General features: G+C 35.6%; 1 protein-coding gene across 2 annotated transcripts in view; it reads left to right on the top strand.

Annotated features, from left to right (window-relative positions):
- The window catches only part of RABEP1 (rabaptin, RAB GTPase binding effector protein 1), a 106,670-nt gene that overhangs the window by 38,197 nt on the left and 41,275 nt on the right, over window positions 1–27,198 (top strand). For both annotated transcript variants that reach the window (XM_060081360.1, XM_060081361.1), the window contains 3 exons: window positions 20,350–20,553; window positions 22,349–22,509; window positions 25,478–25,597. In XM_060081360.1, coding sequence (XP_059937343.1) covers window positions 20,350–20,553; window positions 22,349–22,509; window positions 25,478–25,597 — 485 coding nt within the window. The remainder of the gene's footprint in view (window positions 1–20,349; window positions 20,554–22,348; window positions 22,510–25,477; window positions 25,598–27,198) is intronic.

Here is a 27,198-nt window from a genome sequence, read left to right on the forward strand (position 1 = left end):
CTTGTGAGCCATGGCCTCTGAGCCTGTGCGTCCAGAGCCTGTGCTCCACAATGGGAGAGGCCACAGCAATGAGAGGCCCGTGTACCGCAAAAACAAACAAACGAACATGAATAAATTCTTCAGGAATTTTACATTTTTCTCCTCCTTGTGTTAGGTGTTTTTTTTTTTTAACATCTCCCTCAGAATTTTATTCTAAAAAGTGTTTTTTAGCACACAGACCTGAGTGTGCATCAGAATTTTACCTATAGGATTTGTTAAAACAAAGATTGCTGGGCTGCACCCCCAGAGTTTCTGATTCACTAGGTCTGTGGGATCCTAGAATTTGCATTTCTAGAAAGTTACCAGGTGATGCTGATATTGTTGGTTCAGGGGCCACACTTTGAGAACCACTGGCCTAAAGTAATATTTTGTGCTTGAAAGCCATTGAAAAAAATTGGTCAGACGTCTCTGCAATAAAAATATGCATGTAAATTTCTTTTGTATTGAGATATCATTACAATTAAGAACACAATTGATTACATAAATATTGTACACACTCAAAAATAATTATTAAGTTGTAAAAATTATTGGAAATGCAGGTCTTATGAGATATACTGGTTCTCCCTCCCAATTAAGTCGTTAACCTCTGGTGAATATTATTAATGTCTAGAAAAAAGGTATGTTTCAGTTTTTTTTTTTTAATGGATATAAGTTGGGAGTTTCCTGGTGGCCTAATGGTTAGGATTCTGGGCTTTCACAGCTATGGCCCAGGTTCAGTCCCTGGTCAGGGAACTGAGATTGCATAAGCCGCACGGTGTGGCAAAAAAAAAAAAAAAAAAAAAGATATAAGTTAAGCCATTGATCTCATAACTAAGTAGACGGAAATAGAAGTGTTTTTTTTAAAAATAGTGACTTATTCTCTTAACTCTTTCTGAATTACGTGTTAAATCACATAGTGCTCTAGCTTCAAAAATATTTTTGTTCTATAGGCTGACAGCTCAAATAGATCTTCTTTCAGTTTTGTTGAAGTAGACTTTGCAATCCACATGACCTGCCAAGAGATTTGTTACCCAGTTATTAGTCATTCACTTTTTAAAAATAAGTTTATTTATTCATTTATTTCTGGCTGTGTTGGGTCTTCGTTGCTGCACGCAGGCTTTCTCTAGTTGCAGCGAGCGGGGGCTACTCTTCATTGCGGTGTGCAGGCTTCTCATTGCGGTGGCTTCTCTTGTTGGGGAGCACGGGTTCTAGGTGCGTGGGCCTTAGTAGTTGTGGTATGTGGGCTCAGTAGTTGTGGCTTGCGGCCTCTAGAGCTCAGGCTCAGTAGTTGTGGCACACGGGCTTAGTTGCTCCGCGGCATGTGGGATCTTCCTGGACCAGGGCTTGAACCTGTGTCCCCTGCATTGGGAGGCGGATTCTTAACCACTGAGGCACCAGGGAAGCCCAGTCATTCACTTTTTTCTTACTGACGTTGATATTTTAAATTGTTCCTCTGGTTTGATATCACAGAGAAGTTTTTACACAGTAAGGTAGTGAATCATAGTAAAACTCAGGATGGATGAATGCCTTTCATTTGTTAAGTAGGGAGAAGGGTGCTAAGAAAAGGAAGGTGGGCAAAGAGAATTTACACATAAATACCCCTCTGTTTTAGGAAAGATTATTTATGGAAGTTGAGGATCTAGAGTTTGATTCCTTTAAAACAACATGTGCCTCTGAATCCCTTGGAAAGTCTTTACGTACCCCCTCGGGTACATGTACCCCACTTTGAAGATCACTGTCCTGGAGTGGTGTTATTCAGACTATATGTTGTAACTCATTGATGGATAGCAAAATTGAGTGCGTTGTGACCAGCAAGTTTTAAAAAGAAATGCAGTGGAAAATAACAGAGCACATTATTTACTTGGTAAGGTTAATAAGTAAGTATAATTGAACAAAATTTTTTGTTTCAGTTACATATACACACGTATGTATAGAGTTGTGTGATAAAATATATTTTTTGCTGTGAATTGTGGTAAAAGCAGTTTGAAAGCCACTGTTCAATAGGATGGAAGATTCCTAGGCCTCACAGAATTCAGCCCGTGGCTTGGAAAGCTTTACTGACTGTAGTGTGGGATGGGATTCTGTTTTCTCGTGGGTTGCAGGAGGGCTGGCTGTTCCCTATTAATTTTGTTCCTTCATAGGATGACAAGGAGATGGGAAAGCTGGTGTTCCTGTCTAGGCATGGTGGCAGTCTGCAAGGCACTGTGGAGGTTGGGATGAAAGAAACATGGTTTTCATCTTCAAGAAAGTATAGTTGGCTTCCCTGGTGGCGCAGTGGTTGAGAGTCCGCTTGCCGATGCAGGGGACACCGGTTCGTGCCCCGGTCCGGGAAGATCCCACATGCCGCGGAGCGGCTGGGCCCGTGAGCCATGGCCGCTGAGCCTGCGCGTCCGGAGCCTGTGCTCCGCAACGGGAAAGGCCACGACAGTGAGAGGCCCGCGTGCCGCAAAAGAAAAAAAAAAAAAAGTATAGTCTACTGGGGTAGATAATACATTTTGCACACTACCATTGTTATTTGAATATATGTTGTTGTCCTGAGAAATGAGTTCTGTCCAGTTCTTCAATATGTTCATGTGAATTTGTTAACATCTCCCTTTTAAATTTTGTTTTAACCTTGAATTGATGAAATAATACTTTAAACTCTGTGCAATGGTATGTTCTTGTCAGGGTGAGTTTAATACATTTTAGAGTGTATGTATGAGGTCGTGGCAGTATTTCCTCTGATGACCAATTCAAGCTCACTGTGATACTAGCTAGTGGCATTCTCTTTTCTCTTCACTTCTCACAACCAGTAATTCTGATGCTTGTTCATCCTCTCTACTTTTTTCTTTCAGTCTTTGCTTATCCAATAAATTCAAGTTTATCTTGTCCAAAGTTTGTTCATTTTGCTTTCTGTTTTTCTCTGTCCCCCTCTGTTCCTTATCTTCTTTTTTAAATTATAAAATTGACTTTTCTGTAAAATTCTGAAGAAATGAAAATTACTAAGAACCTCTCATTTCTGAAATACATTATCAATTGCAGTTTTATATCTCTGAGCAGCTTGTAATATGGGTTTGTTCAAAAACATGCCTGGTATGTTAAATTGCTTTGACTGCATCTAGACCCAATTAGTAATCTGTATGTGTATTATTGTATCTTTACTATCTGAAGTTCTCAATGAACTTAAACTGGCCATAAAGAACAGGTGAGGTAACTTATTACAAAATTTCAAAGGGAATACTGTGATCCTTTTTAAGAGTTTTTGGTGTCATTTCTAAAGAAATTGCAGTGTGTAAAAGGTATTTTTTTTTTTTTTTTTGCGGTATGCGGGCTTCTCACTGTTGTGGCCTCTCCCGTTGCGGAGCACAGGCTCTGGACGCGCAGGCTCAGCAGCCATGGCTCACGGGCCTAGCCGCTCTGCGGCATGTGGGATCTTCCCAGACCGGGGCACGAACCCATGTCCCCTGCATCGGCAGGCGGATTCTCAACCACTGCACCACCAGGGAAGCCCGGTAAATGTTGATTTAGTTTATGGCTTGGCTGTTTGCCTATATCATAATAAAAAACAAATTGAAAGATGTCCTCTAAAGCAGCAGCTTATATTATTGCATGAAGTATAAATCTAGTCTTCTATGATTGTCACAGGTGATAACAGTGTAAGCCATGGTTTTGATGTGTTCAGTAGTCTTTATCTTTCAGCAAACCAGGTCACAGTAACCCCAGAAGTCCAAACATTGGTGTTTTTCCCAGTAAGAATAGCTTTTGCTTTGGCGTTGTAATAGCTGTGCTTTCATTTATTTGGAGAGTGGCTGAAATATAAGTGCAAATAGTAATGAGGAGTGCTAATAAAAGGGATTATTACCTCTTGACTCTTCTTACTGTATGTTCCTGCCGTAGTACCCATTCTTTTCCCAGCTGTCTTCAACAGGGAATGTTATAAATATTTCTGAAAGTTTTGTTGCTTTTCTGTTGAACTTGAAAAAGGGTTTTAACTTTCAAAAAAAAGTTTTTGATTTAGCTTTCTGCTTTAACCAATTTCAGTACAAAGTTTGGCACTGCAACAGTGTTAGTGTTTTGGAAATCCTCAATCTTGGGCAATGAGTAAGAGCCTGTTACATGAGGGAGCAAACAAAAGGCCATAGAGTTCTCAATTTGAAGGAGAATAGTAGAAATAGAGCTTATGTTAGTCACCAGAAGACAGTGGAATTTTCTAGTGGTGTTCAAAAGGATTTTGTACATGGTTATTACATATATAAAGCTCTGACGCTAACTAACCAGAGCAATAGTTAAAAGCTAGGTTTAGGAAGATACTTATGTTTCAGATGCCTTAAGTTGGTACTTAGATATGGAAATAAAACTAGAGTATATTTAAAAAATTAAAAACCATTAGAAATCTTGGAAACAATAAGTAAATTGAAATAAGGTAAGTAGATGGTTTAAATGGTAGACACAGATTTTAAAAATTAGAAAATGGTATTGAGGAGTTCTCCTTCCCAGTGAGACAGAGAAATATGAAAGAGCAATTGACACAGAGGATGAGTTGAGTCTCCAACACACATCAAAAAGAATTCCAGGAGAAGATAATGGAGGGAGTAGTAGAGAATATTTGAGGAGATAATAACTGAGATTTTTTAAGCATTAAGAAACAGAAGTGAGTCCTCAACATAAATACTGAGTACCAAGTAGGGTAAATAATAGTAAATTCATACTTTGACACATCTTAAACTGTGGAACCTCAAGAATGAAAAGAAAATATTGAAAGCTACCAGAGGGAAGTAATAATTATGCTGACAGGAGATACCACATAAGCAGAATAGATGCCTGGAGACAATGAAATAAGATCTTCAGAGTGCAGAGAAAAAGCAGTTGTCAACCTAAAATTTTATGTACAGCTAAATTATTTAAGAGGGAGAGCAAATAAGATATTTCAGGCATACAAAAACTGAGAGCATTTATCTCCCACATAAATCACCAAAGACCTAGTAAAGATAACATTTACAAGAAAAGTAAACATAGAGGGAACATATAGGATATAAGAAACAGTACCAACCATAGAAACTAATAAATCTGACTATAAAAAACAAAACTAAAAAACTTGAGTTCATTTTAATTTTTTAAAAGAAGAAAATAAAACAAACGAGGCAATAATAACAAAATTGGAACTTATGGCAAACAGCATTGCAGGGATATAGAAGGGTATTTCACAATGAATGAAACCGTCTACAAAGAGAATGTAATAATCATGAACTTGTCTGTACCTAACAAAATAGCCATGGCATGTCATAAAGAAACAAAAGGTGATAGAATTACAAGAAGTTGATAACTGCACACATATGAGATGTTTAACATTATATCAATTGCTAGATCAAGCAGTAGGTAGATATAACAACTTTGAGCAATGGAATTTTAAAAAGTTTGATCTCCTAGGAATGATGTACCCAAGAAACTGAAAATATACATTCTTTTATATTCATAAGGAACACTTAAAATATTGTGTATATCTCAAAGGAATACTCAACATATTTTAAAAATCAAGCTACTTACCATGTTTTGTTACCTATTGCAGTTAGAAAGGTTTTAAGCAACAATGTAAATGTTTTTTAAAGTTTGGAAACCAAGAATGCATTCCTGTTGCTCATGAGTTCAAGAGGAAATCATAATGAAGATTGCAAAATACTTAGAATACAGTGAATATACTTGTGGGATGCAGCTAAAACAATACTTTGAAAATAAGCTTATAACTTTAAAAACGTTTATTAAAACTAATTTATTAAAAGACATGAGAAATTGAAACTAAATGATATAAATGTTCAACTCCAGAAGCTAGAAAAAAGAGTGAACCCAAAGGAAATAGAAGAAATAAAATAATAATAGAAATCAATGAAGTAGAAAGCAAAGTTAAGAGTTAAGCTCAATAAAATCAAAAGCACATGTTTTGGATGAAAACTATAATTTGAAAAGATACAAGTGTTCATAGCAGCACTATATTTTTAAAAATTAAAAAAAAATTTAATTGAAGTATAGTTGATTTACAGTGTTACAGATACCACATGGTGTTTGTCTTTCTGTATCTGACTTACTTCACTTAATATGATAACCCTATTTATAATAGCCAAGACATGGAAACAACCCAAGTGCCCATTAACAGATGATTGGTTTAAGAAGATGTGATATATAGAGAGACACACACATGCGTGTGTGCGCACAATGGAATACTATTCAGCCATAAAAAAGAATGAACTGTTGCCATTTGCAGCAACATAGATGGACCTAGAGAATATCATACTAAGCGAAGTAGGTTAGAGGAAGACAAATATATGATACCGCTTATGTAGAATCTAAAGAATAATACAAACAAATAACATACAAAACAGAAACAGATTCACAGACATAGAAAACACACTAAGGTTACCAAAGGGGGAAGGGAGATGGGGAGGGATATATTAGGCATATGAGATTAACAGATAACAAACTACTATACATAAAATAGATAAACAATAAGAATTTACTATATAAAACAGGGAACTGTATTCAATATCTTATAATAACCTATAATGGAAAATAATATAAAAAATATGTAACTGAATCACTTTGCTGTATACCTGAGACTAACACAATATTGTAAATCAACTTAAAAAAATAACACATCTTTTGGTTAAAAAAAACTAATAAAACTAATAAAAAGACACAATTACTGGTACAGTAGAGATGTGAAAACATAAGAGTACTGTGCATGTATGTCTATGCCAAAAAAATTATAAATTTAGATGAATAATTTTCTAGGAAATATGAGTTACCAGAATTACCTTAAATAGACACTGAATAAACCATAACCGTAAGAGAAACGGAATCAATAAACAGAATTCTTACTCACAAAAGTATGTCACAGGCATAAGTTTTATAGGCAAATTTAAAAAAATCTTCAAGGGAAATTTGTTCCTGTCTTTTATATACTATGTTAGTATCAAGAAAAAGCTAGAGAGCTATCCACTTCATTTTGTGGGATTAGTACAATGGAAGCAGTAATACTAGTGTACCAATAAACCAGTCTTGTTTATGACCATAGACTTTAAAATCCTAAATAAAATTGACTTCAGGGACTTCCCTGGTGGTCCAGTGGTTAAGACACTGTGCTTTCAATGCAGGGGGCGCGGGTTCGATCCCTGGTCAGGGAACTAAGATCCCACATGCCACGCAGTGCAGTTAAAAAATTGTTTTAAAAAAATTGATTTCAGCAGAGTATTAAAACATAGTATATACCGTGACCATACATACTAGGAGCACAAGGATAGTTTAACATTGCAACATCTATTGATGTAACTCACTGCATTAACAAGTGAAATGAGAAAAACCAGAAAGCACATTCAATAAAAGTTAATACACTTTAGTAATATGAGTTCATACTAGTTCCTAGCAAATGAGGAATTGAGGGGGCCTCTCTGTTTCTATTAGAAACTAATAGAATGTATTATACTTCATGACAAAACAAGACAAGAAGGCCTATTGTCAGTACTTTAATTCATTTTAGTACTGTAGGTCCTCCTAGCCAATGCAATAAAATAAAAAGAAATTAGTTATAAAATTTGGGAAGTTAATGATAATTTTGTCTCTGTGGAGTCCATATGATTAACAACATAGAGGAACCAAGAGAATCCACACTATTAGAACTGAGGAGAGTTATCAGCATTGTTGGAATGAAGATCAATATAGAAGAATCAATAATGTTTCTTCATATCAGTAACAACTAGAGAAGTAAAAGAAGAAAAAGCAACCCTGAAGTAAATAAAAGACAAAAAGAAAAAAAAATCATAATCCTTAGTTACTTGGGAATAAGTCTGAACAAAGGTGTGCAAAACTTTTATAGAGGAAAGTTACAAAACAGTGTTAAAGGACATAAAAGAAAGCCTGAATAAATGGAATGAGATACCATGTTCATATGTGGAAAGACTTAGTGTTGTAAAGATGCTAACTCTCACTTCAATCTATAAGTTCAGAGCAATTCCAGTGAAAATCTAGTTTTTTCCCTTATTGGATCTTCCAGACTGTCTTCAGATTTACAAGGAAGAACAGGCTCAAGAAGATGGTGACCCACTATAGGTAACTGCCAATTTATAGGAAATGCAAAGAAAAAGAACAAGTTCATCTATATTATAGGTATGCAGTTAGCAAATCCAGACTGTGCGAAGTTCTACGAGACAAGCTAGTTTCCTCAACAAATAAAGTACAAGGAGAAAAGAGATGGAGGGGGAAACCTATAGATTAATAGAGACTTAAGATATATATCAACTAGCTGTAGTATATGGACATTTTTGGATTCTGATTCAAAGAGCTGAAGTGTTTTTTAAAAATTAGACAAGTGGAAATTTCAACACTGGTTTGATGATATTGAGGTATTAATTTTTTTCAGGTGTGAAAATGGTCCTTATAAAGTGAAATAAGGCAGTCAGAAAAAGACAGTATGATTCCACTTATATGAGGTGCCTAGAAAAATTAAACTTAGAGAAAGAAAGTAGAATGTGGTTGCCAAGGGCTTAGAGGAGCGGGGAAATAGGGAGTTGCTGTTTAGTGGGTATAGTTTTAGTTTTGTAAGATGACAAGTTCTGGAGATTGGTTGCACAGCAAGGTGAATAACTTAACACCACTGAACTGTACACTTAAAAATGATTAAAATGGTAAATTTTGTGTTACATGTGCTTTTTAAAAATGGTCTTTATCTTTTAGGGTTACATACTGAAATATTTATGCATAAATGATAAGTTTGAGAGGTCCATTTCTAGAATGGTAATATGAGGAGCTCCACAGATGCACTGCCCAGCAAAACTTGGGAAAATTATTTTAAAGAACAACCATTTAAAGTCTCTAGAAGTAGTCCTAAGGCATATAGCAAATGAAACATTTTTCCAAGAAAATCTGTTAAATCTTGGTAAAAACAGAGTCTGGGACATTTGATCCATGAACCACTTCCTCCTTCTTCCCTCCCAGCCTGGTGTGATGGAAACACAGCCTGGTGTGATGCTGGAAACACAGCCTGGTGTGATGCTGGGAACACAGGTCTCCCTCTCTCCTGAGTTCACAGTTGAGGACCATAGAACTCCCCCCACCCCAGCCCCTTGTTGTAGAGGATAAGTATCAGTTGAGTGTGGCCAAGAGATCTGGAGCTCTTTTCTTCCCTCTGGCCCCCTACTCCTTAGGATGCAGGCTCTAACTTGGGTGCTGCATACTAAGAATATTGGGGCCCTGATAGCCTTTGCTCTAACTTGTTTGTTGGGTGGAGGTTCTATGCTGGGAGAAGCAAGCCAAGGAGATCAGAGGCTACCACTTCATCTCCCGCCACTCAGTGCCCTGTTCCTAAAGCAGATATATCACTCAAGAGCACCAGCAAGTAAGTATAGAGTTTAACAGATAGATGTGGGTCAGGGAAAGAGATACTCAGAAGGGAGCCCTGCAAAAACTGTTGTCATCCCAGAGTGACTCTGCACATGTCCAAAGCTGTACCTTCTGAGGAGCAACATCAGAGGTTTCACACTGCAGGAGTTGGAGGAAGTGGGAGAGAAGAAATAGTCTTTACTAAAATCCAGTCAACCACCAAACACACAAACAGCAGACAACAGTAACAAGCTGGTAAGGGAGTGGGGCTGAACCAGTACTAGAATTATTGCAGTGTATTACCAAAAATGTTTTCAAACAAAAAAAATTAGGAGAAACTGTGGCCCATACAAAGGAAAAAAAAAACATGCAGTGCGTGTGAGGGTGACCAGATGTCAGATTTAACAGACAGAGACTTCAAGGAAGTCATAAGTACATTTAAAGAGCTGAAGAAAACTATGCTTAAAGAAGTAAAGTGTGACAGTGTTTCATCAAATAGAGAATATCAGTAAGGAGAAATTGTAACAAAGAACCCAATGGAATTTCTAGGGTTGAAAATTATAATAACTGAAATGAAAAATTCACTGTAGGATCTCAACAGTAGATTTGAACTGGCAGAAGAAAGAATTTATTAATTTAAAGATAGGTCAGTTAAGATTATCCAGTCTGAAGTACAGAAAGAAAAGAGAAAAATGAAGAGCATCGTAGAAATGTGGGACATCATTAAATATGTCAGTAAACACATAATGGGAGTGCTAGAAAGAGAAAAGAGAGGAAAAGAAAAAATAATTGAAGAGGAAATGGATGAAAAATTTCCAAATTTGATGAAAAGCAGTAAACTGCACATCTAAGAAGCTCATTGAACTCCAAGTAGGATAGAGATGTGCAAAGAGATCCACACAGAGACACATCATAAGATTAACAGCTGACTTCTCAGAAACAGTGGAAGCAAGAAGGCAGTGGGATTACATTTAAAATGCTCAAGGCGGGGGGGGGGGGCTGTTAACCAAGAAGCCTATATATAGCAAAAGCATCTTTCTAACATGAAGATGAAATAAAGATATTCTCAGATTAAAAAAAACCCAAAAAACTGAGAGAATTTTTTTCTTAACAGACTGCCTTATAAAAAATACCAAAGGAAGTTCTTCAGTTGAAAGCAAGTAATTACAGACAGTAATTTGAATTCACATGAGAAAAACAGAGTCCCCAGTAAAGGTAATTGTGAATTTTTTATATGTGTGTGTGTGTATATATATATATATATATATATATATATATATATATACACACATAAAATACATATACACATATATTTATATTTGCTTTATTGAGCCCATAGCATATGGAAATTTAGTATATTTGCCAATATCAGCACAAAGGAGTTGGATGGGAGGAAAGCTATATTGGACTAAGGAAATGACACCAGATAGTAATCCAAACCCACAAGATCAAGTGAAGAAAGCCAGAAATGGTATATAAGAAGGGCGATATAACAGATGGTATAAATATATACTTGGTCTCCTTTCTTTTCTCAGATTTTTAAAGACAATTATATAAAGCAATAAGTATAGAAGTGTATCATTGGATGTGTAACATATATAGGTGGCAGTGTATATAACAATAATAGCATAGACATGGAAAAAGGGAAGAGAGCTATAGAGGAGTAACATTTCTATGTTTAATGGGTATTAGGTTTATACAAATCTGAAGTAGATTCTGTTAAGATGTATATGGTAATAGGACTTCCCTGGTGGTCCAGTGAGTAAGACTCTGTGCTTCCAATGCATGGGGCCCGGGTTCGATCCCTGGTTAGGGAACTAGATCCCGCATGCCTGCTGCAGCTGAGAGTTTGCATGCCACCACTTAGAGGTCTGCATGCTGCAACTAAAGAAAAGATCTTGCATGCCACAATGAAGATCCCGTGTGCTGCAACTAATACCCGGCGCAGCCTAAATAAATAAATAAATACTTAAAAAAAATAGATGTAGATGGTAAGCCCTAGAGCAACCACTAAAGAAATAACACAAGAAAATATAATGAAACAATTTTGAAAGGAATTAATATGTTACATTAGAAATTATTCATTTAAGTCAAAAGAAAGCAGTGAAAGAAGAACAGGAGCAAAAGGACATAAAATACAGTAAACAAAAGTTGCTAACTTAAATCCAACAATATTGTGATATTAATAGTATTAAATGTGAATGGATTAAAGAATCCAAACAAAAGGCAGAGAGTTTCAGAGTGGTTAATAAAACAAGATCCAACTATATGCTGTCTAGTTGATACATTTTATTTATTTATTTATTTATTTTTGCGGTACGCGGGCCTCTCACTGTTGTGGCCTCTCCCATTGCGGAGCGCAGGCTCCGGACCCGCAGGCTCAATGGCTATGGCTCACAGGCCCAGCCACTCTGTGGCATGTGGGATCTTCCTGGACCGGGGCACGAACCCGTGTGTCCTGAATCGGCAAGCGGACTCTCAACCACTGCGCCACCAGGGAAGCCCTAGTTGATACATTTTAGATTCAAAGGTACAAATAGAGTGAAAGTGAAAGGCTGAAAAAAAAGTATTTTGCCTACAGCAACAATAAGAAAGCTGGAAAGGCCATACTAATATCAGGCAAAATAGATTTTAAACCAAAAAATGGTAGTAAAGAATGACATTTTATAGTGACAAAAGAACTGATCCATCAGGAAGACAAAATAGTTACATACACATCTAACTACAGAGTCCCACAATACAGGAAGCAAGCTGACAGAAATGAAGGGAGAAATACACAGTTTGACAATAAGAGTTGTATTTTTCAGTATTCCACGGAGAAGAACAACAAGGAAGTAGAAGATTTGAGTATAAAAGGATTGATAATACAATGTTTGTTCTCTCACCACAATGGAATGAAATTTGGGAAACTCACAAATATGTGGAAATTAGGTAATACATTCCTGAGTAGTCAATAGCTGGAAGAGAAATCACAAAGAAAATTAGAAAATGCTTTGAGATAAATGGAATTGTAGACATACCATTCCAATCCTTATGAGATGCAGCTACATCAGTCCGTAGACATATGTAACTATAAATGCCTGTATTAAAAATGAAATATTTCAAATCACTAATCTTTCACCTTAAGACACTGGAAAAGGTGTTAATGAAACCTACAGCAAGTAGAAGGAAGGAATTAATAAGATTAAAGTAAAAAATCAGTGATGAAAATCAATGAAACTGATAGTGCTTTCTTTGGAAAGACCAACAGATTGACAAATCTTTAGCTAGATTGACTAAGAAATGAATACAGGGCCATTACTACTGACCTTACAGAAATTAAAAAGAAGTGTAAGGGAATACTGTGAATGAGGAAGTGGACAAATTCCTAGAAAGATACAAACACCAAAACTGACTAAAGAAGTAGAAAATCTGAATTAGACCCATAGCGAATAAAGAGATTGAATTTGTAATTAAAAAACTACCCACAAAATATGAAAAGAAAAGCCTAGGTTCAGATGGCTTAAGTAGTGAATTTTACCATATGTTCAGAGAATTAACACTAATTCTTCTCAAACTCTCCTAAAAAGTAGACAGGAGGATGCACTTCCATACTCATTTTATGAAGCTAGTATTATTACCCTATATCAAAACAACATGGACATCACAAGCAAAAAACAAAACCAAAAAATTACAGACCAATATTCCTTATGAATATAGATGCAAAAACCCTCAGCAAAATACTAGTAAGAAATTCAGCAACACGTAAGAAGAATGATATACCATGACTAAATTGGATTTATCCTCACAATGCAGGGTTGGTTCAACACCTGAAAAATCAGTTAATGTAACGCACCACATTAATAGGATGAAAAACAAAAACTTAATGATCTTCTCTAAAGACACAGAAAAGGCATTTGACAAAATTCAACACCCTTTTATGATAAAAACACTAACCAAACTAAGAACAGAAGGAAACTTCAACCTGATAAAGGGCATCTACAAAAAGCCTGAAGCTAACGTTATCACACTTAATGGTTAAAGACTGAATGCTTTCTCCGTAAGATTGGAACAAGACAGTGATGTCCACTTTCACCACTTCTATTCATCCAGAGCAATTAGGCCAAAAGGAAACAGGGTGGGTGGGGGAATAAAAAGGAATCCAGATTGGAAGGGAGAAGTAAAACTATTTCTATTCTTAGATAACCTCTTTTATATAGAAAATCATAGGGAATCCACTAAAAAAACATTTGTAGTAATATATGAATTCAGGGTTGCAGGATACAAGATGAATATACAAAAACAAGTTGTATTTCCATACACTTGCAATGAGTAATCTGAAAATGAAATTAAGGAAACAATTTCAGTTACAATAGCATCAAAAATGAATAATAGGACTTCCCTGGCAGTCCAGTGGTTAAGTGTCCATGCTTCCACTGCACCACTGCAGGGGGCACAGGTTCAATCCCTGGTCCGGGAACATCCCACATGCTGCGTGGTGTGGCCAAAAAAAAAAAAAAGAATAATAAAGAAATTTAACAAAATAAGTGTACTTATTGTACACTTCTACTCTGGAAAGTTTGAAAACACCGGTGAAAAAAAACTTAGAGGTCTAAATAACTGGAAAGACACCCCATGTTCATACATCAAAAGATTTAGCATTAGCAATACTCCCCTGATATACAGATTTAATGCAGTGTCTTTAAGTATCTCAGTTGCTTTCTTTGTAGAAATTGACAATTTGACCCGAAAATTTGTGTGAAAATGCTAGGGATCCAGAACAGCCAAATATTCTTGGAAAACAAAGTTGGAGGAATCACAAAACTTACTGCAAAGCAACAGTAATCAAGATAGTGTGTGGTTCTGGTATAAGGATAGGAGTAATTCAGTGGAATAGAATTGTGAATCCAGAAATATATATGAAAAATTGATTTCCTGCAAGATGCCAAAACGATTTAGCAGGGCAGGAATCATCTTTTCAGTGAAGTGTATTGAGACATCTGGATGTCTACATGCTATAGAATGACATTGGATCCCTGGCATCTACAAAAGTGGTTTAAAAAGTAAGCTATAAAACTCTTAGGAGAAAATGTAGGGGTAAATCTTTGTGACTTTGGATTCAGCAGTGATTTCTTAGATATGACACTACAAGCAGAAACAAACAATAAAAATTAGATAAGTTGGACTTTGTGAAAAATTAAAAATTTTGTGCTCCCAAGTACACTATCCAAAAAGTGAAAAGACAATCCACCAAATGGGAGAAAAGTTTGCAAATATTTTATCAGATAAGGGACTTTTATCTAGCTTATATAAAGAGCTCTTACAATTCAATAATAAAAAGACAGCCCAATTAAAAATGGTGAACAGTTCCGAATAGACATTTATCCAGAGAAGATACATAAATGGTCAGTAAGCACATGTTAAGATGCTCAATGTCATTATCTACCAGGGAAGCACAAAATTACAATGAGATGCCACTTCACACCCATTAGGATGGCTATATCCAAAAGTCAATTAATAACAAGAGTTGGCAAAGATGTGGAAAATCAAAACCCTCATACATAGCTGACAGGAATGTTAAATGGTCTAGTAAGTTTGTAAAACAGCCTTTCAGTTCCTCAAATGGTTAATCATAGAGTTACCATTTGACCCAGCAGTTCCACTTCTAAGTATATACAAGAGAAAAGAAAATATGTCCATAAATAAACTTCTATGTGAATTTTCATAGCAGCATTATTCATAGTAGTGAAAAAGTGACGAACAACCAAATATCCGTCAACTGATACATGAATAAACAAATTGTTTTTGTTATTCCTCCATAAAAAGGAATGAAATACTGATAGTACAACATAGGTGAACCTTGAAAGAACTATATGGTAAGTGACAAAAGCCAGTCACAAAGTATGTATGATTCTATTTATATGAAATGTCCAGAATAGGTGATAGGGATAGAAAGTAGATTAGTGGTTGCCTAAGACTGCCGGGTTAGAGGGTTGGGGGGTGATCAAAAGTATTGGATTTCTTTCTGGGGTGATTAAAATGTTCCAAAGTTGATTGTGGTGATGGTTGCACCAGTCTGTGAATACGTTAAAACAATGAGCAGGGCTTCCCTGGTGGCGCAGTGGTTGAGAGTCTGCCTGCTGATGCAGGGGACACAGGTTCGTGCCCCGGTCCAGGAAGATCCCACATGCCGTGGAGCGGCTGGGCCTGTGAGCCATGGCCACGGAGCCTGTGCGTCTGGAGCCTGTGCTCCACAGTGGGAGAGGCCACAACAGTGAGAGGCCCGTGTACCGCAAAAAAAAAAATAAAAATAAAAAAATGAGCAAACACTACACACCTATTAAAATGGCTCAAATCTAAAACACCAAAAGCTGCTGATGATGTGGAGCAACAGGAACTTTCATTCATTGCTGGTGGGAATGCAAAATGGTACAGCCACTTTGGAAGGCAGTTTGGCAGTTTCTTACAAAAGTAAATATACTCTTAGCATATGATTCAGCAATTTTGATCCTTGGTATTTACCTGAATGAATTGAAAATGTATGTCCATGCAAAAACCTGCACATGGATGTTCATAGCAACTTTATTCATAATTGCCAAAACTTGGAAGCAACCAAGATGTCCTTCAGTAGATGAGCAGGTGAACTGTGGTACAGTGGAATATTATTCAGTGTGAGAAGGAAATGAGCTGTCAAGTCATGAAAAGTCATAGAGGAAACATGTGTATTATGAAGTGAAAGAAGCCAATCTGAAAAGACAATGTACTGTGTGATTCTAACTGTATGACTTTCTGGAAAAGGCAAAACTATCTAGACAGTGAAAAAGCTAATAGGAGGATAGGAGGAATGACTAAGCAAAGCAGAGAGGATTTTTAGGGCAGTGAAACTTCTCTACGTAAGAGTGGTGGACATGGGCCTCCCTGGTGGCGCAGTGGTTGAGAGTCCGCCTGCCGATGCAGGGGATACGGGTTCGTGCCCCGGTCTGGGAGGATCCCATATGCCGCGGAGGAGCTGGGCCCGTGAGCCACGGCCGCTGAGCCTGCGCGTCCGGAGCCTGCGCGTCTGGAGCCTGTGCTCCGCAACGGGAGAGGCCACAACAGTGAGAGGCCCGCATACCGAAAAACAAAAACAAAAACAAAAACAAAACAAAAAAAAAAAGAGTGGTGGACACATATCATTATACGTTATCCTGATGTAAACTGTGGACTGCGACTAGTAAGGATGTGTCACTGTAAGTTCAGAGATTGTGACAGAGGTACTGCTGTGGTGGGGGATGTCCGCAGTAGAGGAGGTTGTGCGTGGGGAGGCAGGGAGTTTATGGGAACTCTGTACTTCCTGCTCAGTTTTGCTGTGAACCCAACATTGCTCTAAAAAATAAGGTTTATTAATTTTTAAAAATGTCTGGGACTTATCTCAAAACAATAAGTTGTAGAATGCAAACTGGTGAATGGGACAAGATTGCCTGCGGGTGTATGGTTGCTGGATCTGAGTGATTGGTGCATGAGGCTTATAATAATTTTTGATATCTGGGAGGCCAAGTCCCCCCACTTTATTCAAAACTATCATGGGCTTTTAAAATTATTTACTATGGAAAAATTTAAACATACACAAGATTATGCTAAATATTATAAATAATGCTGTACTAGTCTAGACAATATAGTATTGGCATGAGAATAGACAAATAGACCATATTTATAGCATAGAGGCTTTCATAATCAGACCCTCATATATGTGGAAATTTGATGTATGACATAGATGACATTATAAAAATGGGAAGACTGGGGCAAGAGTTTAGAACAAGGGGAACATCTGTATAGAAAAAGTAGATTCCTAGCTCACACCTGAATGCCCCTGAACTATAATAGCTGATCTATTGGTACTCTGGTATTGCACTTAATGAATGAGGTAGTTGCATGTATTAGCAATCTCAAAAAATGATGGATGTGAGGTAATTGCAGAAGAATACTATGCTACGAGGGCCCTAAGGTTTAAAAACCTGTAACATAAAGGTGTAAAATATGCATGGTAATGATAACTCCAAATTCCTGGTAGTTGTTACTCTGAAGAAAGTAGTGTATTTGTAATGTTTCATTTCTTAAGGTTAAAAAGAAATTGAAGCTGATGTAGCAATAATATTAAAAATTATTAAGCCAGGTGATAGGTAATAGGTGTCCATTACAGAATTCTTTATATTTGTTTCTGTGAAATATTTTATAAAGTATTAGTATCACCAAAAGAAGTGTCTTGTTTGGATCCTAATTCAAACAAATCTTCAAGAAGACATTTTTGTGGCAATTGGGGAAATTTCACTAAGATTGAGTATTAGATTATATCAAACAATGATTAGTTAGGTGTGACAGTGGCACTGTGTATATGTAAGAAAATATCCCTGTTTTCAGAGATGCGTATGTAGAGCATTAGATACTGTAATACAGTTTCTGGGACTTATTTTAAAAAAGAATAGTTGAAATAAATGGCAAAATCATTATAATTGGTGATAGGTATGTGGAAGATTGTTGTAATATAATGCTCTCAACTTTTGAGTTTGAAAATCTTCATAATTACATATGCAAAAACAAAAAATAATTGTTTTTTAATAATAATTTGTACTATTGGCTACCATGTTTGAAATGCTTTGTTACAAAAATTTTTTTTAAGTTCTGTTTGGTTCCTGGTTTAAATATACACATATACATATATTTAACATATATACTATATATCATGTATAATAAATAATGTATATTATGTCTTATGTAAATATTTATAAAGTGAGTCAGGAATAAAATTTGATCCACTCTTTCTCCAGGATCTCTATACTGCTTTTAACTATGAAGAAACATGCCAAAATTAGTATTTAGATTTATTATTTATTTGCAGTTTTTCTTTCCATAGTGACAGTGTGGTAGTGAATAGCTCTGGGTGATTTCCAAGAAGTCAAAAGTAGCAGGGATAATTAGCATGAGGAAGTGTTAAGTATATAAACTTTAGCCTTGACAGAATTGTATTAATTTCTCAGAAATTAATAAAGTATTCCAGAAATAATGCTTTTTCTTTTATTTCACATTTTATGAAATAGCACTTAGAATATAGAGTTGATACACACACACACACACTTCTTTTGTGGTTTCACGTGTTTATGTCTTTACTCAGTTTCTGGATCATTCCCAGTCACACACCTACCACTATTTATTAGATAGCCATCTTGCCTTCAGGATACTTTAGATAGTTATTTTCTGCAACTAATACTTATAACTGTCTGGCTGGTGTTTCAAAATATTTTAATAGTGGTGACAAAATAATGTGAAACTGACGTTGAGAGAGGAAAGATTTCTTAAATGACTTCACTTAGTATGACTAGGTTTTTTCCTGTTATTTGAACTACCGAATTGTTAATTCTTGTGATTGTTTGATAATGATGAATATCTTTACAACTTTTAAAAGTTCTTTGATTGATATTATCTATTTGACGTTTTTCAAGTACTTAGAAGTTTATACAGAAAAGTGTTGCCATTATTCTGGCTTGATGGCCTTGTGATTCCGCTAAAGTGACACAGCTGTTAGTAGTAGCATTAGAACTTAAATCAAATTGTTTTCATGGCTGGTTGAGGTAGTTATTGTGCTCCGTAAAGGAAATTGATGACTTTGCAAAGATGAACAGTTCTTCTGCATAAATGTTTTTTAAAAAGGAAGCTGAGACAAACAGCAGCAGACTGGGAATAGTTTTGTAAGATAAAATAGTATTAATATCCAGTATGTATAAAATATTCTCCCAAATTAGAAGAAAAACAATTCATTGGAAATCACAGGTAAAAGGTATCACCAAAGGGGAAATACTGGTCACTAATAAATGTATGAAAAGATACTCAACCTCTCTATTAATAGGGAAATATAATTTAAAAACTACCATTTTCTACTCATGATGTTGGCAAGGACTTAAAAAAATGGAAAATAGTGACTGTTGGTAAGGGTGTGAGAAAACAGACACACCCCTATATACTGTTGGTAGGTTCATCTTTTTTGGAAGTCAATTTGGCCAAACAGATATCCTACTTAGGCTTAAATCATGTAGTAGGCATATCAGATCAATTTAATATTTAAGAGATGGTAAAGGGGTGCTGAGAAATTAATCCCAACTTTATTTTTTTTGTTTTTTTGGGGTTTTTTTGTGGTACGCGGGCCTCTCACTGTTGTGGCCTCTCCCCTTGCGGAGCACAGGCTCCGGACGCACAGGCTCAGCGGCCATGGCTCACGGGCCCAGCCGCTCCGCGGCATGTGGGATCCTCCCAGACTGCGGCACGAACCCCTGTCCCCTGCATCGACAGGCGGACTCTCAACCATTGCGCCACCAGGGAAGCCCAATCCCAACTTTAAAAAGCCTAGACCTAGTTATCTGCCATGTACTCTGGCTTTCTTTCCTCTTTTATTAACCATTTCTTGAATTGTGTTTCAATAACTTGTTTTATCATTAAAACAACTTTCTGAGGTGGGTATTTTTATTCTAATTTTGTAGATGTGGAAACTGAGGCCAGAGAGGTTAAATAAGTTAGCCAGTGGGTGAAAGAGCCTAAATTTAGTTCTAAAACTATATGGCCTTAATCACTCTTTGGTTAGATAGTTACTAATTGATTCGTGATACCCAGCATACCTTAAATCTTACCTTTATTAAAATGATTTTCTAAGTTAACATTTAAAAATGTAGTGCTTAGGGCCTCCCTGGTGGCGCAAGTGGTTGAGAGTCCGCCTGCCGATGCAGGGGATGCGGGTTCGTGCCCCGGTCTGGGAGGATCCCATGTGCCGCGGAGCGACTGGGCCCGTGAGCCATGGCCGCTGGGCCTGCGCGTCCGGAGCCTGTGCTCCGCGACGGGAGAGGCCACAACAGTGAGAGGCCCACATACCGCAAAAAGAAAAAAAAAAAAAAAAAAAATGTAGTGCTTAATGTCTTCATTAGAATGTCAGCCTGATAAAGGTGAACTTTTCATTAATGGAAAGTCTTTTACTTTTTTTCCTAGAGGATCTGAAGAGGCAAAATGCAGTTTTACAAGCTGCACAAGATGATTTGGGACATCTTCGGACACAACTGTGGGAAGCCCAAGCAGAGATGGAAAATATCAAGGCCATTGCCACGGTGTCTGAGAATACCAAGCAAGAAGCTATAGATGAAGTGAAAAGACAGTGGAGAGAAGAAGTTGCTTCACTTCAGGCTGTTATGAAAGGTAAAGATAAAGACAGATCTATTTTATGATTTTCTAAGATAACTGATTCTGATGATTGAGAACATTTTCAGAAGGTCTTAAAATATATCCTGAGTTTCATTTATGTTTCACTTGTGGCTTTATGTATTACCATCTTCAAGATGTACTGTCATATTCAAAATAAAAGGGAAGCCAATGGGTATATCATCTGCATCTTTAACAAATTTAATAATGGAGAATTATGATGAGAGTGTTACAGAGATACTGCATTAAATGAAAACTATAGTTCATTATAAGGTTTAAAGGAGGGCTTCAAAATGGATTTTCTTATAGGAGAGGCAGGCCAGTAATGTCAATGAATGAAGCTGTGTGTGGGCACAGGAAGTGTGCTGAACTGGAGAGACCTCCCATGCAAAGAGTGAAGTTACTATTTACACTTATTAGTTCCAGCTAATTATTGCCCATCCAGGCCAGTGTTGCCATAATTTAACATTTTAAAGAAAAATTTGGATTTTTATGTGAAATCTTCACTCATTCTATGAGGTAGAGTGGTCTTATGAGCTACCAGCTGGTGACCCTTGGTTCAAAGGAAGAGTAGTAGTTTAGTCTCTATCAACTTTTAGCACTAGTGCTTATTAATTCCTGCATTTCTGAAAAAATGATAATGAAATAAGCTGCCCCCTGAATCTTTGGGTTCCCAGAATTAGTTTTGTTAATAATATAAATGTGAAATAGTGATGACTTTTTTTCCCGTCTTCACAGTTATGTGTCACTTTTGCCTTAGTAGTCTGTGAGAAGGCAGGTAAGACAAGCACTGTTTTCTGAGTTTGTGGCTATCACCTAGGGATTACTCTAAGCCTCATGTTACATTCCTGACCATAACAGCTTACCCAAATAAGAGTTTGTTTTTTTCACATGAGAAATCCAGAGGTAGGTAACCTAGGGCTGGGTACAGTGGTTCCTGATGTCATCACTCTCCTAGGCTCCTTCAGCTTTTGTTTTCCTTCACCCTTAGCGTGTGGTTTTCAACTTCATTTTGCCTTGTGGCTGAAAAAAATGACTGCTCTTCCTCCAGTCCTCCTGAGTAAAGCAAAAACTTTCTAGAAATCTCCAGCATATTTCCCCCCGCCCCCCCACACTTTATAGAGGTTTCTGATTACACATAACTACCAAGGCATCTAGAAACTTTAGTTTTAAAATTGGGCCGTTGACTTCCTAAACAAAATTAGGGTTTTGTTAGTAAGAAAGAAGGAAGAGTGGAAATTAATTGACAACCAGCAGTGTTTATCACATGTTTTAAGATTGTATTAAAGATAAAGTCATTTTATAAAGACCTTATAGAATTTGTCTCAAGTTAGAATCTTGGGTTATAGTAAAAACATTCTGAAAATATATCCCTTTTCTCACCCTTTCAGGTATATAGTTGTATTGGGGTGACACGTTATATTTGTCTTAGGAGTCATAGTGTTGTATCTAAGAACATAGGGATTAGAGTTGGCCTTAGGTTTGAATTCTAGCTCTGTTTCTTCCTGGTTATGAAATATTGGCCAGAGTATTTAACCTGTCCTAAGTTTTCCTCATCTGTAAAATAATATGTGGCACAGGTTTATTGTGAAGATTAGAGATGATTTAAGGTCCTTAGCAAAATTTCTACATGTAGTAAGAACTAGAAATGTTAGTTTAGTGCTTTTGCTTTTAGTGAATTAAAAGATTTCCAGAAACTAGGCTCAAATTCTTTATATAACTACTTTTAAAATTTTAGTGTGCCAGGACATTTTTTCCAGAATGCTTAGAAATATTTGGTGATGTTTTGTAGAAACAGTTCGTGACTATGAGCATCAGTTCCACCTTAGGCTGGAGCAGGAGCGGACACAGTGGGCACAGTATCGAGAATCCGCAGAGAGGGAAATAGCTGATTTAAGGAGAAGGCTGTCTGAAGGTCAAGAGGAGGAAAATTTAGAAAATGAAATGAAAAAGGTATGAAGAAATGTATTCATCTGTAGAAATATTTCAATCCAAATATTTTTATTGTAATGCTTCAACTAATATTATTATGGTAATAGAAGTTGTACTTTTTTGTTTTCTGTTACAGAAATTATTTGGACACAGACTTAAATGTAGTACTAAATAATTTGATGAGCTTCCCCCAGATATATGTTTGGCTAAGTCCCTCATCTTCAAATCTTTGACCAATTGCCTCCACCTCATGAGGCCTATCCTGACCACCCCATTTAACATTGCAACCTGCCCACCTCCCTCCGCCACCTACCACAACTTGCTCTTATCCTGTTCTAATTTTTCTTTTTCCATAACATTTATTTCCTTATAATGTACATAGAGTTCAACTATTTATTATGTTTAGTACTGTTTGCTGCCTTTTCCTCCTCACTAGAATGCAAGCTTCACGAGGGCAGAAGTCTTGTTTGTTGTCTATCCTAAATGCTTAGAGTAGTGTCTCACGCATAGGTGCTTAGTAAATATTTGTTGAATGAGTGTTGTTGCCTGGTGTTTGTGTCTAAACTGAAGCCTGAGAACAGATTTTAGTTTTCCTTCTTTCTCAGTATACCTTGGTTCCTGTGTGACGAATGTACTGCATATTATGCTTGAACATTTTACTGTAAGATGCCTGAACATAGAACAACTAAATGTAAGATGAAATATTTTATCATTGAGAAAATTTAAAAAGCTTTTTGGCCAGTTTGATTATGTAAGCTTTTACTTTATTTTTTTATTTTAATTTAAAAAATTTTTATTGGAGTATAGTTGATTTACAATGTGTTAGTTTTAGGTGTACAGCAAAGTGAATCAGTTATACATATACATATATCCACTCTTTTTTATTTTTCTTTTTTAAGATTCTTTCCCCACCATAGGCCATTACAGAAACTTTTAATTTATTAATTTATATACATACATATATTTGAAATCACATATAAAATAATAATTAGAATTTGATTTTTCTTTTCAGTTGAATTAATCATAATCTTGGTTCATACAAGGACTACTTTTATATGTTTAGAAGTTTATTTAATTTTTTTTTATAGTGTAAAAATCATATGAGAACTCAACACCCAAAACAAAAGCTTGAACCTTGAGGAGTAGTTATTTACATTGTCTTATTTCAGGAAAAGATTGTAATTCAGCTTCTTCATGAGGATCTGACAGTGTCTTCATGATCACTAGTCACTTAGTCATCTACCATAGTTAGCCTTCAATTCTGTCAGGTCGTTTCAGAGTAATTCATAGTTGATGCTATCATTAGACATTTTATTCAGAGCTACAGTACCATTCACATAAGGATAGTTTTTTTTTTTTTCATTCTTCTTATATATTCATAGTCATAATTTCTGCAGTCTGCCACTTTTTATCCTTTTTAAAATTTATTTTATTTTTTAAAGTTAACTTTATTTTCTAGAACAGTTTTTGATTTACAGAAAAATTGTGAAGATACTACAGAATTCCCATATACTCCACTCCCAGTTTCCCCTATTAACGTCTTAATGTTAGTATGGTACATTTGTCACAATTAATAAGTCAGTATTGATTATTGTTAACTAAAGTCCTTTCTTTGCATTCAGATTTCATTAGTTTTTACCCAAGTCCTTTTTTCTGTTCCAAAATCCTATCCAGGATACCACATTACATTTAGTCATGTCTCTTAGGCTTCTCTTGGCTGTGATAGTGTCTCAGCTTTTCCTTGTTTTTAATGACCTTTCTGTTATTAAAAAAAATCATCTTTAAAAGTTTTGTTATTATGATATGCATCACTTGGAATTGTGAGGTCATCGTTGCATTAATAAATAACTCAATCTGTATTAAATTCTTTGCTTCTTCTCTCCTTTTTTTTCCCTGATGATGTTAATCAGCAGACCTCTGTAAGCGTCCCAAATTAGCCTTGGCTGAAGATATTTTAAGCTCACATGTCTTTTCCAAACAGGACTTAGTTCAAAATAAAATAAATGATGAAATGACTTTGCAAGCACTGGAAAACAAAGTGTGTCCCTCTTTTCTGAGAGATATCTTTTTTTGTTTTAAATCTCCACTCACATTTTGGCGTAGAAAATATTTTCCCTATCATGAACACTTTAGGATAAGCTTGGACTGTTCTAAATTCAGTGCATAAGATTAATTTTCATTTTCACTAGAAGGAAAAAAGCTAACTTTTTGAGTCTGCCTTTGTTTCTGTGTGACTATACGTGTGTGTATATAAAATAAAATTAAGTTTCTTACCAACTTACTAGTTTATGGATGTTGTTTCCTTTTAATCCCATGTTTTTGAGAATGAAGGATGGAAAGCAGCATGGTTTTAAGGGTTATTTTTTGGGTTTGTTTCATGTAGATATCAAAAGTAAAATGATAAATACCCTGTTTAAATAATTAGATGGAAGCCCTTTTATAGAAACATAATTTTGTAATATTTTAGGAAATAAATTCTATTTTTTATGTTAAAAAATTAATTAGTCCTTTCAGTATTTGTAAGAGATTATGGTTTCATTAATTTAGTGACCAGAATTATAAAAATTATTTATTATATGCATTTCCTTTTATATATAGATATTTTCCATCTCAGTTACTCAACTAATTAAAAAGTCAAATTTGTGGCTGCTTTCACTTTCTGAGACAGACCGCATTCTGTCTGTGGAATGTGTATCTCTCTAAATAAACCTGCTTTCACTTAAAAAAAAAAAAGTCAAATTTGTCTTAGTGGATCCATTTTCCTACTTATTCCCAAGTTCTAAACGGGATATTTGGGAAAGCTGTGATTATGACTTGACATTCAAAGTAATGCAGCATTTAAAAGTTAAACATGGTTCAATTTTGTGAGTGCTAATACAGTGCCTGCTAGACTTATTTATTATACTAATTTTAATAAGTGGAGAGGTCAGAGTTTTTTAGAAAAGCAATAAATCAGTAAGTTGTAGCATTTAATTCTTTTTAACCATAGGCCCAAGAGGATGCTGAAAAACTTCGGTCTGTTGTGATGCCTATGGAGAAGGAAATTGCAGCTTTGAAAGATAAACTGACAGAGGCTGAAGACAAGATTAAAGAGCTGGAGGCCTCAAAGGTTGTGAAACATTGTAATCCATTTGCTTGAAACCAAGGTTTTGCCCTAATGCTATGAGCAAAATTAGAATACTAAGGGGGTAAACTGTAATTTAAACTATGCATCTTAAGACTCTTGCTTTCTTGAAAATGCAAGAACATGTTTGGAGATGATTTCCCCTTATGGATATTTAAAATAATGACAGTAGTGATGCTTGTGCTGCTTTGTTACAAAGCCAGGGTTTCTTTTCTTATCAAAATGAGACCTGATCTCTCTTGTTTTGTTATGAAGGAAAATAAAGTTTTCAAAGGTGACTTTGTTTTCTGACATCAGCCCCAGAATTGATCTTTTAGAAATGACATATAGCTATAGTGTGGCTGTAAATTTATATTGCTTATAAGACATATACCTAAAATAAAACTACAAAATAAGATTGGGAAAAAAAAGAGAGACTTAAAGCAATGCCTTGTAAATTCTAATCAAAAGAAACTCGGTTTAGCAATTGTAATATGAAACAGATAGGATGAAAGGAAAAAAGAATTAATAGAGATAAAGAGGGACCCCTTCTAATTTATAATTCATTAATAAGCTATGACAGTCATGCACTTGAATGCATCTTACATAGCCTTGAAATATGTGAACTAAAAAGTGACAATTATGAGGGGAAATTGACATTCACAATTATAGTAGGAGATTTAAACTGTCCTTTAGCAAATGATAGTGCAAGCAGAAAAAACATATTAGTAGGGATATAGGGGTTTTGAGCAACTTGATTAATAATTTAGATGTAATAGACATAGAATCCTGTCACTAAGAGAGTGAGAGAGAGACTATATTTTATACAGTAGTAGAGCATAGTAGTTAAGAGCTCAACATTTATTAGGTGGATGACCTTGGGCAAATTAATTAATCTTACTGTGCTTTGGTTTGCTCAACTGTAAAATGGGGATAATACTACCTCCTTCATAAGGCTGTTATGAGGATTATGTAAGTTAACACATACGGCACTTAGGATAGTACATGGAATAAATATTGTTTTTTTAGGTACATTATACATTTCATAATGTCACAAAGGAAATGTCATCAGATTTTGAAGATTTGATGTTATACACATCCAAATCTCTGACCCCAGGTTATTAAATTATTTACAATAAAATATAGCTGAGATGAAATGTTTGGAAAATGAAAAACATTTAACTCATATGGAAAAAAGAATTGTAAAATATTTAGAGTGATTTGAATTTTTTACTCAAGAATCTAAAAAAAAGAACAATAGTACAAACAGTATGAATGGAAGGAAATAATGCAGGTAAGAGCAGAAATTAGTGAAATAGAAAAGCAAAAGGAAAATTGTGAATCTAATGAAAAAAATGGAAAAAGTAGTAAGATAGGCAAACCTGATAAGACTAATTAGGAAAAAAGAAAAAGACTTAAACCATTATAAATGAAAGAGGGAAATAACTACAAATCAGTAGAGACTTAAAAATAAATACTATGGACAATGTCACAGCAATAAGTTTGAAATGAAGTAAGTTTGATGAAAAAATTTCTGATAGGAAATAATTAGCCAATATTGTCTCAAGATAAAATAGGAGAGCCGATATAGTTAGTCACTATTAAAG

This window comes from Mesoplodon densirostris, chromosome 18, assembly GCF_025265405.1.
Source record: "Mesoplodon densirostris isolate mMesDen1 chromosome 18, mMesDen1 primary haplotype, whole genome shotgun sequence".
Lineage (NCBI taxonomy): Eukaryota > Metazoa > Chordata > Mammalia > Artiodactyla > Ziphiidae > Mesoplodon > Mesoplodon densirostris.